The sequence below is a fragment of the Microchirus variegatus genome (genome assembly GCF_963457635.1).
Source record: "Microchirus variegatus genome assembly, chromosome: 14".
Classification (NCBI taxonomy): Eukaryota; Metazoa; Chordata; class Actinopteri; order Pleuronectiformes; family Soleidae; genus Microchirus; species Microchirus variegatus.
The window spans coordinates 24,788,620-24,802,421 of record NC_139815.1 but is presented as its reverse complement, the minus strand read 5'-3'; the positions used below and the strand labels follow the sequence as shown (position 1 = coordinate 24,802,421).

General features: G+C 38.9%; 1 protein-coding gene across 1 annotated transcript in view; it reads right to left on the bottom strand.

Moving 5' to 3' along the window:
• tspan15 (tetraspanin 15) overlaps positions 1 to 11,810 on the bottom strand; it is a gene marked incomplete at both ends in the record, with an annotated part of 33,889 nt that extends 22,079 nt beyond the window's left edge. The window contains 3 exons of the mRNA XM_083901256.1: positions 101 to 175; positions 3,530 to 3,715; positions 11,721 to 11,810. Of these exons, the coding sequence (XP_083757382.1) occupies positions 101 to 175; positions 3,530 to 3,715; positions 11,721 to 11,810 (351 nt within the window). The remainder of the gene's footprint in view (positions 1 to 100; positions 176 to 3,529; positions 3,716 to 11,720) is intronic.
• Positions 11,811 to 13,802: the final 1,992 nt, after the last annotated feature.

Genomic DNA, 13,802 nt, shown 5'->3' with positions numbered 1-13,802 from the left:
GATACTGCCACTGCGACACTCAATATTGTAATCTTAATTTACTTTGTGGTTTCCATTACCGATTCTGACAGATTATTGATCAGCAACTCGGAAAGCTCACCTGGTTACGGAATACCAGTGCCAAGATTCCTCCCAGCAGCTCCAGGAGCAGGCAAATTGCCAGTGTGTACATGAACTGTGAGCAAACAGAGAGATAAAATCATCAGTATACACTATTGGTACCTTAGCTATCACATATTAAGGTTTTTGCTAATGCATTTTAAGCTCCAGTGTGGAACTTCTTAACAACACATTTGTGCTGATGGATTTCAAAATATATATTTCTCCCAACTGTACAACAAGTACTCTTCTGCCATAAAAAAAGAAATGGCAGCTCACAACATTTAATTGACATTTTGTGTATTGAGAAGCATAGGAGATATAGATATAGATCTAGCGATATATATATTAGGGATGCAACGGTACAGTTTTTCCACTGTTCAGCATGCATCACGGTTTTTGGGCCACGGTAACAGTACAGTTTCGATATCTTAATATAAAACTACTCAGACTAGCAAAGGCAATATTACAATATCAGATCAAAGTAAACATAAAACCACATAAATTAAAACGTAAAGTTCAGTGCTATCCAATAAAATAAACACAATTTTAACCCACTCACAGAAACTACACTTACAAACACACTGTGCTGCATGACGACACATAAATTGAGAGGCTTGCTCAGAGTCGCGCTGTAGGTGAACGTGGAGCCAACTTCAGTGTTGTGATGCGAGGAAGACGTTTACTTGTCTTACTCTTTCGATATCCAACTTAAAACTAACTTCACTGCGGTGCATAACCGATGCTTGCAACATAATGCTTGCACACCGTGGTTTGTTGGTGCTACATTGCTGTTGCACTTCCATCTTGCGTCTTTCAGTTGTGACATAAATCAAATCACCTCCTATGTGCAGCGACACAAGAACAAAATACTGCCATACTGAGGAAAAACAAGAGAGTTGCGTGGAGCCGTTACTCAATCAGAAAATGGAATTTATGATTAGGGCCACATGGTCGATTTAGTGGTTAGCACTCTTGCCTTCGGAGCAAGAAGACCAGAGTTTGCAACCTGGTCGGAATAAGGAGTTGGCATGTTCTCCCTGTGTGTGCGTGGGTTTTCTCTGGGTTCTTCAGTTTCCTCCCACAGTCCAACAACATGCAGATTTTGGAATGAGGCAAATTGGATACTCTGAATTGACCATGAGAGCGGATGGTTGTCCAAGATGTACCCTGCCTTTCAACTTGTGTCAACTGGGAGTGCCACCATTGACCCTCATGTGGATGATAAAGTGGTGGATGATGGATGATGGGTGGAATTTATGATTAAAACTTGTGGGCAGCAGCTGTTTGGATAACAAACAAATGTGTGTTGAGTTAAATTCACGGTCAGATAGAGGCTGCTCTGATCATCGTTCAATGTCCACTAAGGCTAGTGGTATTACTGCTGACACCAGTATACTCTTATAGCTACAATGTCCATGAATCTATACATCTATCCATCCGTCATCTTTACCACTTATTCTTTGAGGGTCAAAGGTGGAAGCTGGAGACAATCCCAGCTGACGTTGAGTGAGAGCCATTGAAAACACTGGACAGGTCAACAGTTCATCACAGAGACCAACAACCATTCTTCCACTGACATTCACACCTTAACACAACAATTGAGTTATTCAGTTTGGCCACAATGCATCATCTTCAAATGGCTGCTTGAAAGTGGTTACATGACCATGACTCTGAGGTAAGTGTACTTCTGTGACCTTCCCTGTCACAGATCTCAATCCAATATAACACCTTTAGGATGTGGTAGATCCAGAGATGCTGTAAAAACTGCAGCAAATGACTGATGCCATTACTTCCACATGGACCAAAGACATCTTGAAAGCAAAATTAAATCAATTTTATTGGATAAGATTAAAAGCAACATTTAGATCCAGACAACTTAGCTCGCAGGCCACAAATACTTCAACACACTACTTTCATATACATCACTGCAAAGGGGGGGCATGGATGCAGGCCAAGCTACACTCACAGAGCCTCTTGCTGGACGACTTCACACAGTCTGAAGCACTTGTAGGCTGAATATTTAACTCAAAGAGATTTTTGAACTTTCAGTTTGAACTTTCCCACCCAAGATAAGATAAAGTACCAAAAAATACCAAACAGCAAGGTCATTGGATAAAGTACATATAAAAAAGCCTTTTTAAAGTTGAATCGCCAAGTTTGACTATCAGGATTTACCATTACAGATATCTGTGACGTCATTCTCACTAAATGACTAAAAAATAGTTTCAGATAGCTGCAATTCAATTTTTACTAGTCAAAATTAAGTCACTTTTGCCATTCATGTGTATGGGGTTCTTCCTTAAATATCTCCAGTTCCAGATTTAGATATCTCCAACATCATTATGACTGGTTACAATTCAAATTTGAGATATCTACATCTTCATTAATTCATATCAGCAACCTTGAGTGTCTTGAAAGGCGCCTTCAAATATAATGCATTATTATTATTATTATATCGAAAAAGGACAATGTACATATCTTCTATTGAGGATAAGATATCTTGAACTTGAATCTTGACTAGTCACAATGACGTAGAAATGTGAAACTGGAATTAGAGATATCTATTAAAATAAACCCCATAACCACAAATGGCAAACGTGACGTCATTCTGACTAATAAAAACTGAATTACAGCTATCTGATACGTGTAGACTAATAAGAATGATGTTGCAGACATCAGTAGTGAATATCGTGTCTACTATTTAGATGTTAAACTGCTTGCCATAACCATGGATCACTAGATCCAATCCCAGTTGACACAGAGCGTAAGAAGTGGTATACTCTGGACAGGTCAAACACACAGAGACAAACAACCATTCACACCAACGGGAAATATAGAGTCTCCTATTAACTTCTGCATGTTCTTGGACTGTGGGAGGAAACCCGATTACCCAGCGATAACCCACACACTTTAAGACATTTATTTTAAAGTGGTTATACACTTACACAAACACTTCTGAGTAGTACATTTAAATCTAAAAAAAAACACATTAAATGAATTAAAATGTAATACATAGCCATCATTTAAGAGTACCTATAAATTAAGATGATTTTCACATCATTAGAGTGTTAGAATGCCCATATTTACAAAGTGCATCTATAAGTGCATTGTTACATGGATGTGAAGAGCCTATTTTAAGTCCATTTAAAGTGTAAACAGTGGCTGTCAGATTGAAGTTAATGGAAGAGGGTGTATATTGCCACTGGGAGATTAAGAGGCAGACTGCCTGTGGCAAAAAGCTGTTATGCAGCCTGTCAGTTCTGGCACAGATGCTACTGTACCTTTTCTCTGACTGCATGGGAGGAAAAAATAGGCTGTTGTAAAGAGAGGCTGCAGCAAACATCAGCCGCTTCACCATGATGTTTCCTTAATCATCTTACAGACTTGATTCTTTGAAGAAAAAAAAACTTGTAAGGGCACCACTCACCACTTTCAGCAGAGTTATATTATCCCTCAGTGACGCCAAGACTCCGATGAAAGAAACAACAAACATGACAATTCCCAGCAGGATCAGGATGATGGCTGGGGCCAAAAACATTCCCTCCAGTGTCTTATAGCGTTGTCTCTCCACTTCAGCATAGATGCCAATGGCGAGGACAAATCCACCTATCAACTGGAAACACAATAAGAAGGATAATATGTTCAGCTTTGAGCATGATGGTAAACAAATAATCTAAATAATTCATCAGCTTTAAATAAGACTAATAGAAAGAAAACAAGCAATGCATCAACGACAACGAGCCTAGCAGTTACAAAGGAGTGACAATAATTAACATTTGTTTTTGATCCTACTTGGTGAGTTGCAATCACAAGCATGAAAAGCTGTTTATTCTGTTGCCTTTTATGAAAGTCTTCATGTTCATTAATGTTTGTACAGATCAGTTGAGGATGAGCAGACAGTGGTGCTAACGTTACACGACTATTTTGAATATACCACATATTATGGGAGATGAGAGGGGATTTTTTTTAATGTATGTCTTTTTGTTAAGGATTAATGTCAGTATGCAGCAGTTTTTAGTTGGTCACGTTAGAATGATGTCATGCTATTTATGTAGCTGATGTAGCCATTGCCATTCATCATACACACCCCATGGTGGAAGTGCAAACAAGATCAGGGTCGACCAGTCCAAACTGTACCATGATGAGCTCGACTTGGTGGAAACGCAGCACAAGGTGCTCCATTGATTTTCCCTTTAGTGCCACCAAGCTTCAACGATACCCTCACACAAACCCATACAACATTTTTAAGGGTGACCCTATTTGATTCAACAGAACAACTGTCAACTCCGTTTCATCTGATGAGCAAAGTTAACATTTGCAAAATACAACAAATATTGACAAACTCTATAAAATCTATACTGTATGCCTCAAACCACCAGGAAATGGTTGACATTTATGGTTTTGTGAGAAATGTTTTAATTACTGGACCGACAGACAATATTCATTCCCCATATTTATTTATGTTTCATCTTAACAAAGCTTTTCTATGGACCAAAGTCTCTGAGCACTGGCCTGTCAGTAAGAATCTTTACAGCCTGGTGAGTATGAAGTTGGCGCTGCATAACCCACACAGCATAATTACAGACAGTATAATCTACATTTTTATCAGACTGGAGTGGACTGTGGTATCAAATAATTCAACGTTATTATTGATAATGACAACTTTCTTTAATTAGGTTGTGATTTGTTTGGTTTACAGTTTAGACACGATTCGTGACACACAGACAAACACAATGCAAGCACACACCCACACACCCACATTCTGCATCTGGTAATTTCCTCTCATTCGATTACTCAAACATAATCCAGTAATAATCAATTCAGACCTGACTATATTTTGAACTATATGTGATTTGTGGAGCAGATAATTTGTCTAGACTGCACAAACTGCACACACACACACACACACACACACACCCATTACATGATGATAGAGTGCTTCCAACTTATTGAGAACTTATTCAGCAACAAGACTTCAGACAAAAGTGGCAGGGGAACCCTAGCCTTTCAACTGTCCAGGTATTGAAACTGAAAACCCTCCAGTTACAAGACCAATTTACCGCCACTTGGCCGTGGGCTGGCCCAATTTAATTTAATGGTCTCAAATTTCACTCTGAATCTGCGATTTCTTTTTGTATCCACTGAACTCCAATAAAGGATGTGGGCATGACAGACACAAAAGCTGTGCTCCGTCCCTTTAGACATTTCTGTGCAACCCAAATCTCATTTTAAACCCCATTATATGTTAGACCTGGGTCATATGGTCCGCAGAGGTCACATATACGACTCATCGCTCCAAGAATAAAGGACATAAAAATGACAGTGAACTCCTGGTGAGTAAGCACTGCCGGTGGAATCAGATGTGACATAAATGAAGCATTAGGGCAGTCACTTCTTATCAGATATTTGACTATCCACTCAAACTTGCGGTTCCAACTTGAGCCTTAAAAGGCTGTTAAATTAAAATCAGCCTGAAACACATACGAATGTTTGAAGCAATTATTAGGTTGTCCAGCAGAGACACAACAAAGTGATAGTGATGTGTTTTGTGATGACAGTGGAGGACAATGCAGCTATGAGCAGACAATCACGACACCTAAGCACCTGAAAAATGGTGTGAGAGTATCTTTTGGTTCTACACCATAGGTGATAAAGTAACACATCTGCAGACTCAGTTGAGCTGAGTAGTGCTAGAACTGTATAAAAGTGGTGCCAAAATAGAAACACGTAAAAAGACCATCTGTTGAACTGCTCAGTATAATCCAAGCGAAAGGCAACAACTCGATGCATTTAGTAACAGAAATGGTCAAAACGACCTGCTGAAGTTCTAACTGAGCATCAGAATGAGAAAGAAAGATGATTTAAGTGGCTTTTAATGCGTCATGGCAGTCGGTGCCAGATAGGCTGGTCTGAGTAATTTAGAAACAGCAAAAGCCTAAATATAATTAGAGCAAATGCAAAAACAACAGGTTCAAAATGTCATTAAAGCCAGCTGCTATTAGCCCTAGAATGACTCTGAATTTGTAAGCTTCTAGTTGTTGTTGTATTATAACTGGTTTGTATTAGTTGCCGTCTCTGTTTTTACTATTGGCTCCGAAACAATTTTTAAACAACTGATATCATTCACAGTATTTAAATAACAAATCTACATATTTTCATGATGTACTGTAAATGGATAAGCCATGTGTTTGATATGTGACCAGTTCATTTGATAAAATTGTTATGGCCGGACAGCATTCTGAAATGTTTGGTTTTCCTCCACCATCTGGCAACTGAGAACAATTCAAGTGAAGAACAGACCATTTTGCCACAAAAGGTCAAGTTAATTCATTTAAAACAAAAACGTTGAGCCAATTTAATTAGGGATGAGCATTTATCTTGTTAACATCGACACAAGTTCAGACAAAAACTGAGCTCACTGACAAAAGATAAACAAGTGAGACAGAAACTTGATTCTCCTGTCAGAGTGAGAATGCTGTAATTACTACCCAGTCCAGTGTGAAGTGTTTTTCCTTAAGCCATCTGCAATCAGTGTCACATTAACATGTGCGAGCATGATCAATTTGCATAAAATAAATGTCTCGTAGCAGCTAATTACAGAGAACAATCAGCAACTATGACTTGCAATTCCCTCCGCAGACAAAAATGAGAGTATTTACAGTTCAGAGAAACAGAAGAGGGTTTATTTAGCTACAATGTCCTCCACATACGGATAGTTTTGATTATTTCGGCTCTTTTTGATGCAACTTTTCATACCTGTACAAAATAAATACTGTGCATGAAGCAGAGTTGGGTATAATTATTCATATTTTCACAATTATACTATACTACACTTTCTGTTTCCTTTGCCCTCTGTATGTTTGGTGTGTGTGGACATTCAAAACAAGAGATTTGAGCACGTCATCATTCTGATATTTTGGGAAACACAGATTGACATTTTTCACGGACAATTTATGGACCAAAGAGCTGCGGGAATAAAGTCTGTCTAACTTGTGTGTTAACAGTATTACCCTTTGATGAGTATTTCACAGTGAGCTTTAAAATGCACCATGTTGGCTATTACTCATACAAAACAAGTCTACAACACACGTGTGCACTGTAAAATCACAGTTTGCTGCTATTTAAGACACCTTGTTCTTTGACACATTTGTTTTACCACCAGCCTCCATGTTATCTGTATTTTTCTTATCATCCTTCAGGAGCGTAGGAGTGGAGGAAGCATAGAAAGAAGGCAGGGACAGCAAACTAGTCGACTTGTGAAGGTCTGAAGTGCTGTTTACACTCCATAACATGATACCTGTTCCTTACATGTCTGTGCTTGTATGTATGTATGTTATGGTATCTTGCTGTTGCTGGATGGCTGCAAGCCACCCCAAAGCTCAGCCGAGAGCATTTTAAACGGAGAACCTCTAAAATGTAGCTGAATCAGTGGTTCTCAAACTCTTTATACCAAGTACCACCTGAGAAAATATTTGTGAGTAACACCATTAAAATACAGTAGTGTAAAAAGGCAGAGCAACGTCAGCTACTGACTTTTTCCCAATAAGCTTATTTGCTATAACTGTATAATTTTCATATATACATATACACATATATATATATATGTATATATACAGTATATATATATATATATGTATATATACATATATATATATATACTAGTGCTGTCAGTTAAACGTGTTAATTAACGCGTTAACGTGAACCCATTTTAACGGTGTCAATTTTCTTTATCGCGCGATTAACGCTCTTTTTGGCCGAGCAAACTTTGTCGTTTTTTTCACATGCTGTTGCCTCAACTAGTAACATTAGAACAACTACAACACCACACCGGATCTAGCTAGAGTGGAAACAAAACGACAGACAAGCTGCGCGAGCCGGCCAAGAGGTAGTCGGCTCACGTAAGTAAAGAGTAAACGGTTACTCACATAATTGTGTATGAATATTTGCTACAGTCTGCATTTCCTGTGGGGGATGCAAAAATAAACTGCTCTTAGCTTTCACAAGTATCACGCTGAGGTAAATCACATTGGTCAGAAACGACGTGCTGTGAGCACGTGTCTTTAACAGGACTGAATCAACAAGCTGTTGCCACCGAGTAAATATAACTTTGAATTTATTTCCACCCGACATTTCAAATAGACGAGTGTCTTAGCACAAAGTATATCCGTCGGCCATCTGTCTTCACAAATATAAAATCTGTCACATTGTCTGTGCAAGGGAGAAACTGCCGCGTTTGACTATGCTGCACAAATATGTTATTAGCTCCTGTTTTCTGTTAAGTCAAAACCATTTCCAGGCAAGGGTAATTTCCTGGAACTGGAGTCTCACTCATTAGATTTATACCTTTAAAAAAAAAAAACACACTCGCATGCAAATGTCATTACCAAGACTGACATCCAATTCTTGGTTTTGACAAGACATGGCATGTCAAAAACAAGTTTAATAACTAAAGAACTGGTGACTCTTCCTCAGCTGTCATCAGTCTCCTACTGAGTCTCTCATCAGTAGATATTCTTATCATGCCACTTCTTTCACTATGAAAAAGAGTCCACAAAAGCTCACTCAAGAGTGTGTCATGTATTTGCGTGAATATAATGTAGCTGAAAACTTTCTAACGACTGAAGTTTTTTTGTGATTAACTAAATCGGTATTCCAAAACCTAAGGACGAAATATTGATCTTACTACCTTAAGAAAACCCTGCTGTTAACATTGTACAAATATGACATAAAACCACTGCATGCAAAACAGCCAGTAAAAGCACAAAAAGCATTTGCTAATTCAAAATATCAAATTAAATAAAACTGCTTTTTGTCACAGTGCGAGATATCATGTACCGTTCCATTCCGACCTAACTTTAGGCTGCAGATCGATTTGTGGTGAGCTGAACTGAGCGTGGGACAACAGTCGAGAACTGCTCCAATATCATTTTCTATTCCTCCTTTTCCTCCAGTTACTGAGAGCACTTTGCTGACCCTATATATCATGTGGTGGCCCACACATGACTCACGACATGTCACGGTACAGTATGACTACAGCAGGATTTAGTCTGTGAAACTTCCCACATATTCTGCGAGTGTGAATCATCGGTTCCTCTTTCTTGGTCTCTTTAGTGTAAGACTTTTTAACGACACACACAGGATGGCGCATAGCACAATGTAAAAGAAAGCAACAAATCATAAATTCAAAAAAGAGATTAAAAAAAATTAAACAGATTCTCAATGATCCAGGTCGTAGTTATCCATAACACTGACAAAGCACAAAGACAAAGCTTTCCTGCAAGTGTGCATGATTTTCCTACTTCTCAACTGAAAGACATTCAACCCAGGGGTGTCGTCACTCCCAGTGCCGATGTAAAAGGGAAGCAATACCAGTCAATAACAACTCTCTACGTGGTATTTTTGCGCACATAAACAGTGATGCAACATGTGTAAGGTTATAAATGTATAAAACAAATATCACAGAAGTGCTAATAACATGTTATTAAAAGTAGCAGCGCTTGTATGGTGGCATTTTACCAAATCTAAGCCACATAAGAGTGAACAAATGGAAAAAAAATCAAATTCACATGTGCAGTCAGATAACATAATAACACAATAGGAGGTGAATGCATGCATCTGTCTGTGACGACTGGGTTTGGGAACCCAGGACTCTAGTTTCAAGGCGCAACTCCTTACCAGCTGAGCTAATGGCGATTGACATGTGAAGCCAATTTTCTATCCCACTCAGTTCCTGGCCATAAATAATACATTATTGAACTGAGACAGCTTTGGACATGCCTGCCTTAGACCTTTGCATTGAGTGAGGAAAAAACCCTTGTGCAGGGGAAAAAATGGGAGAAACCACAGTAAGAAGTCTCTCCCAAGACAGACAGACGTGCAGTAGGTGTCACATGTACAGCTGGTATTAATATTACTATCAATATTAGCCTTAATGAATATGTTTGAACATAAGGCCGTGTGTGTGTGTGGGTGGTTCATATATTATGGTATGTGGTCAGAGTAGAGCTGAGGCATTTTGTGTAGAAAATGAAACAAATAGCAAAATAATAACCAGACGTGACCTCCGTGGAGAGTTTCAGGAGTTTGTATGCAAGTATGTTAAACTCCTCAAAAATGACAGCAAAGCCATGTATTAATACCAACAATAACAAGAATCAGAGGGAATTCTTCCAGGAGCCGTTTAAGCATTCATGCTAGGTTTGAAATAAATGTGAGGAAGAGGATGATGATGACAGAGCAAATTATCTTTATCTTATATGGGCTTATTTACACCATGTGTATTTTAAAGGTGCCATATGTAAGAATGTGGCCAAAAACGGTTACTACATTCAAATTCAAAATACAGAGGTCTTTTAGGTCTTGTTTTCTGACATAACTGGCAACCCGTGGTTGCTTGGCAGCTGAGACTCTATTGACTGCAATGATTGGTAGACGGCGGTAGGTGGCGCCACATGTCAAAACATGATTTCAAAACATAAACATGATTTGCAGTCTGCAAAATATTTTTTTTTAATGCAAATATTTTGTCTGTACTGTTGTTGTTGGTGAGTTCAGTTTGTTATATGAACATTATTCCTGAGTCTCTGTGACATATTAGGAGGATTTTATGGCCAGTTGCTTTAGATTTATTACATAATGCACCTTTAAAGGTGAAGTAAGTAGTTTATAGTGCCATCTAGAGGAGAGGGTGAAATTTACAACAAAGAACTGCTCCTCTGCTCACTCCCTCCCTTCCCTGAGCGCTACGGTGTCCTCAGCAGGTCAAATGTCGTCCTCGTCGTCTTTCTCCGTGTCAGCAGATGAGGTTCGTGAGGCGAGGGAGAGGGCGGAGCTACCGTGGCCGTAGCAGACGAAGCGGAGAGAGAGGAGGCGGGACTTCCGCTACAATAAAAAGACGCTTGATTTGTTCTCTCGCGTTTGTCCTTACAGGCTCCGGTAGAAACATGGCGTCTCTCTGCTAACAGTGGCTATGCAACCGCGGCCCGCGACCATGTTATTTTACACGACTTTTTGAAACACTACGAAAATGAAACAAAAACTATTATACAGCGACTAGACAATGCAGGAGCACATAATATGTATAAAAAAGTGGATTTAGGGTTATATAAACCCAGAAATACTACACATTGTCCCTTTAACGTTGGTGATAATAGTTTTACATCGAGAGCTCGGTATAAACATGTTGAGAATCACTGGTTTAGTCTTTGAAAATGAAAATGAATCACACCCAGTTCACCTGCCTGGGTCAGCAGCACAGAGATAAGGCAGGTAAGCTGAGGGTGAAGGTGCACAGTGGAGCCTGGAGGGTGTGGCCTCTCCTTCTGCAGCACACACACAGGTTTACGACGTGCTTTGATACCAACCTACACGAATTGTCACTCCAACAGGTACAATTACACAACACCTGTCGCCCCTAAAGCTACGGCGAACGCTGTTATTTCACGGTTACGCCGAACTCACGAGAACACAGTTTTTAGCTTGGAGCAGAACAACAACAATAAAAAATACACACACACACACACACACACACACACACACACACACACACCCTGTCTGTCAAAGTGTGTGTGTTTCTGTCGCGCTCCTCGTTAACAAACGACAACCGTGGCGTTACTCACCCACCAGACGATGGCGTAAAAGAAGAGGATGAATTTGAGTAAAATGTAGGAGAATCTGTGACAATATCGAATCTCTCCTTGGTCGGACATCGTGACCGAGGACAGTTTTTTATCGAAGCAGGTCCTCGCGCTGATGTTGACAGAGCACTTCCGCGTTGTGTCGTCACCACACCTGGAAGCGCGCGACTGTGGCGTGCCGTTTTAACCATGGTTTTAACATTTAATTAATTTAGACTGGATATGTATTACAGATATATGTCGTTCAATTCTTCCTCGTCAAAAAGAAAACATTTCAGATATGCACAATGACATTCTTCCTATCCACAATTGTCATTTCAGATATCCACAACGTCATTCTTCCTAGGACAAATGACGTCACTTTTGCCATTCATGTGTATTGGGCTTTCCGAGTTCAGATATCCACGACGTCATTCTGGATATCTGCAATATAATTCTTACTAGGAGAAACTACCATTTCAGATATCTTTAATCCAATCGTTACTTGCCATCATTTTTATTTCAGATATCCAAAATTAAATACTATTCCAGATATCCAGAATGTAATTTTGAATATCCAAAATACATTGTGACTAGTTAAAAATGGCATTATGGATATCCACAATTTGTATTATGACTAGTAAAAATATAATGTCAGGTATCAACAGTTAGAATTATGACTAGAAACAATATAATTGCAGATATCCATAAAAGCATTGTTGATATCTGTTGCACTGGTAGCCATTTTTAACATTTAACAGCTAGACTGATATGTATTACAGAAATCTGTAATTACATTCTTCCTATCCACAATGTCATTCTTCCTAGGACAAATGATGCCACTTTAGTGCGGTTTTATTACAATTACCGTAAATGAAAATTATGACTATAGTAACAATTGGATTGAAGATGTCTGAAATGGGAGTTTCTATATCCAGAATAACGTTGTGGATATCTGAAATGTTCTTTTTGACGAGGAAGAATTGAATGACAGATATCTGTAATACATATCCAGTCTAGCGATTAAATGTTAAAACGGCCACTTACAATTTTTAAGGATTTTTAGATATCTTAAAAGTAGTTTTGACTAGTACAATCAAAGTTATAGATATCTTGATGTTAAATGTTAAAACGGCTTTCCATAAGCAACGGATGGATGGATGGAGGGATTGTCAGACAGACAGCGCTCATGTTCTAATAATAATAGACTATTATTATTATCATTATTACTATTATCATTATTATTATTATTATTATTATTATTATTATTATTATTATTATTATTAATAAACACACTATTTTGTGTTTTATGTATGTATATGTATAATTTTATGTAATAATAATAATAGTTATAATACAATTTATTTATAAGCGTCTTTCAATAGGATGCACTTACAAAGATAACATTAGAAAATAATAAAGAAATTGCAGTGGCAGTAAAAGTTAGATATTTAAACATTCATAATAATAATAATAATCAAGTCTATAAATCGGAAAAGATTTGAATGCATCATCTGTAAAAAATCACCTGAAAATGTAGAATGAGATAAAAAAATAAAATAATATTTGTCACGATCCACATTTCATGGCGTCTATTTTTATTGTTGTTGTTGCCTGCTGCTCTCTGTTCTTCTCTCTGTGTTCACCCTGCAGGGGGCGTGGTTGACCCAGTTCCCACATGACGCCAGAGATGACGTCCACCTGCGCAGTTCCTGCCCAGCTGCGCCTGATCAGCAATCATCCGGGCATATAAGGCGGGACTTCGCGTCTCTCTGGTGTCAGTTCCACGTTTTCGCTTAGCTGGTAAATGCTTTCCTACTACGCTATTAGAATTCCTGACGTTTCCAGTACTCACCTCAATCTCCGTATTCAGGTCTCCACGTCTCCTGCCGAGAGAAGAACACCGAGTCTCCGCGGATTTCCTACCACTCCTGGAATCGCCTACTCCTGTTCTTCTCTACCGCATTCGTCTCTTCCACCACGACGACGCGGCTTCACCTCTCCTCAACCTTCGTGGATCATCACACCCTCCTCGCTGTACATCTCGAGTGAGTCCGTTCCGTGGGAACGTGAAAGAACGAACTG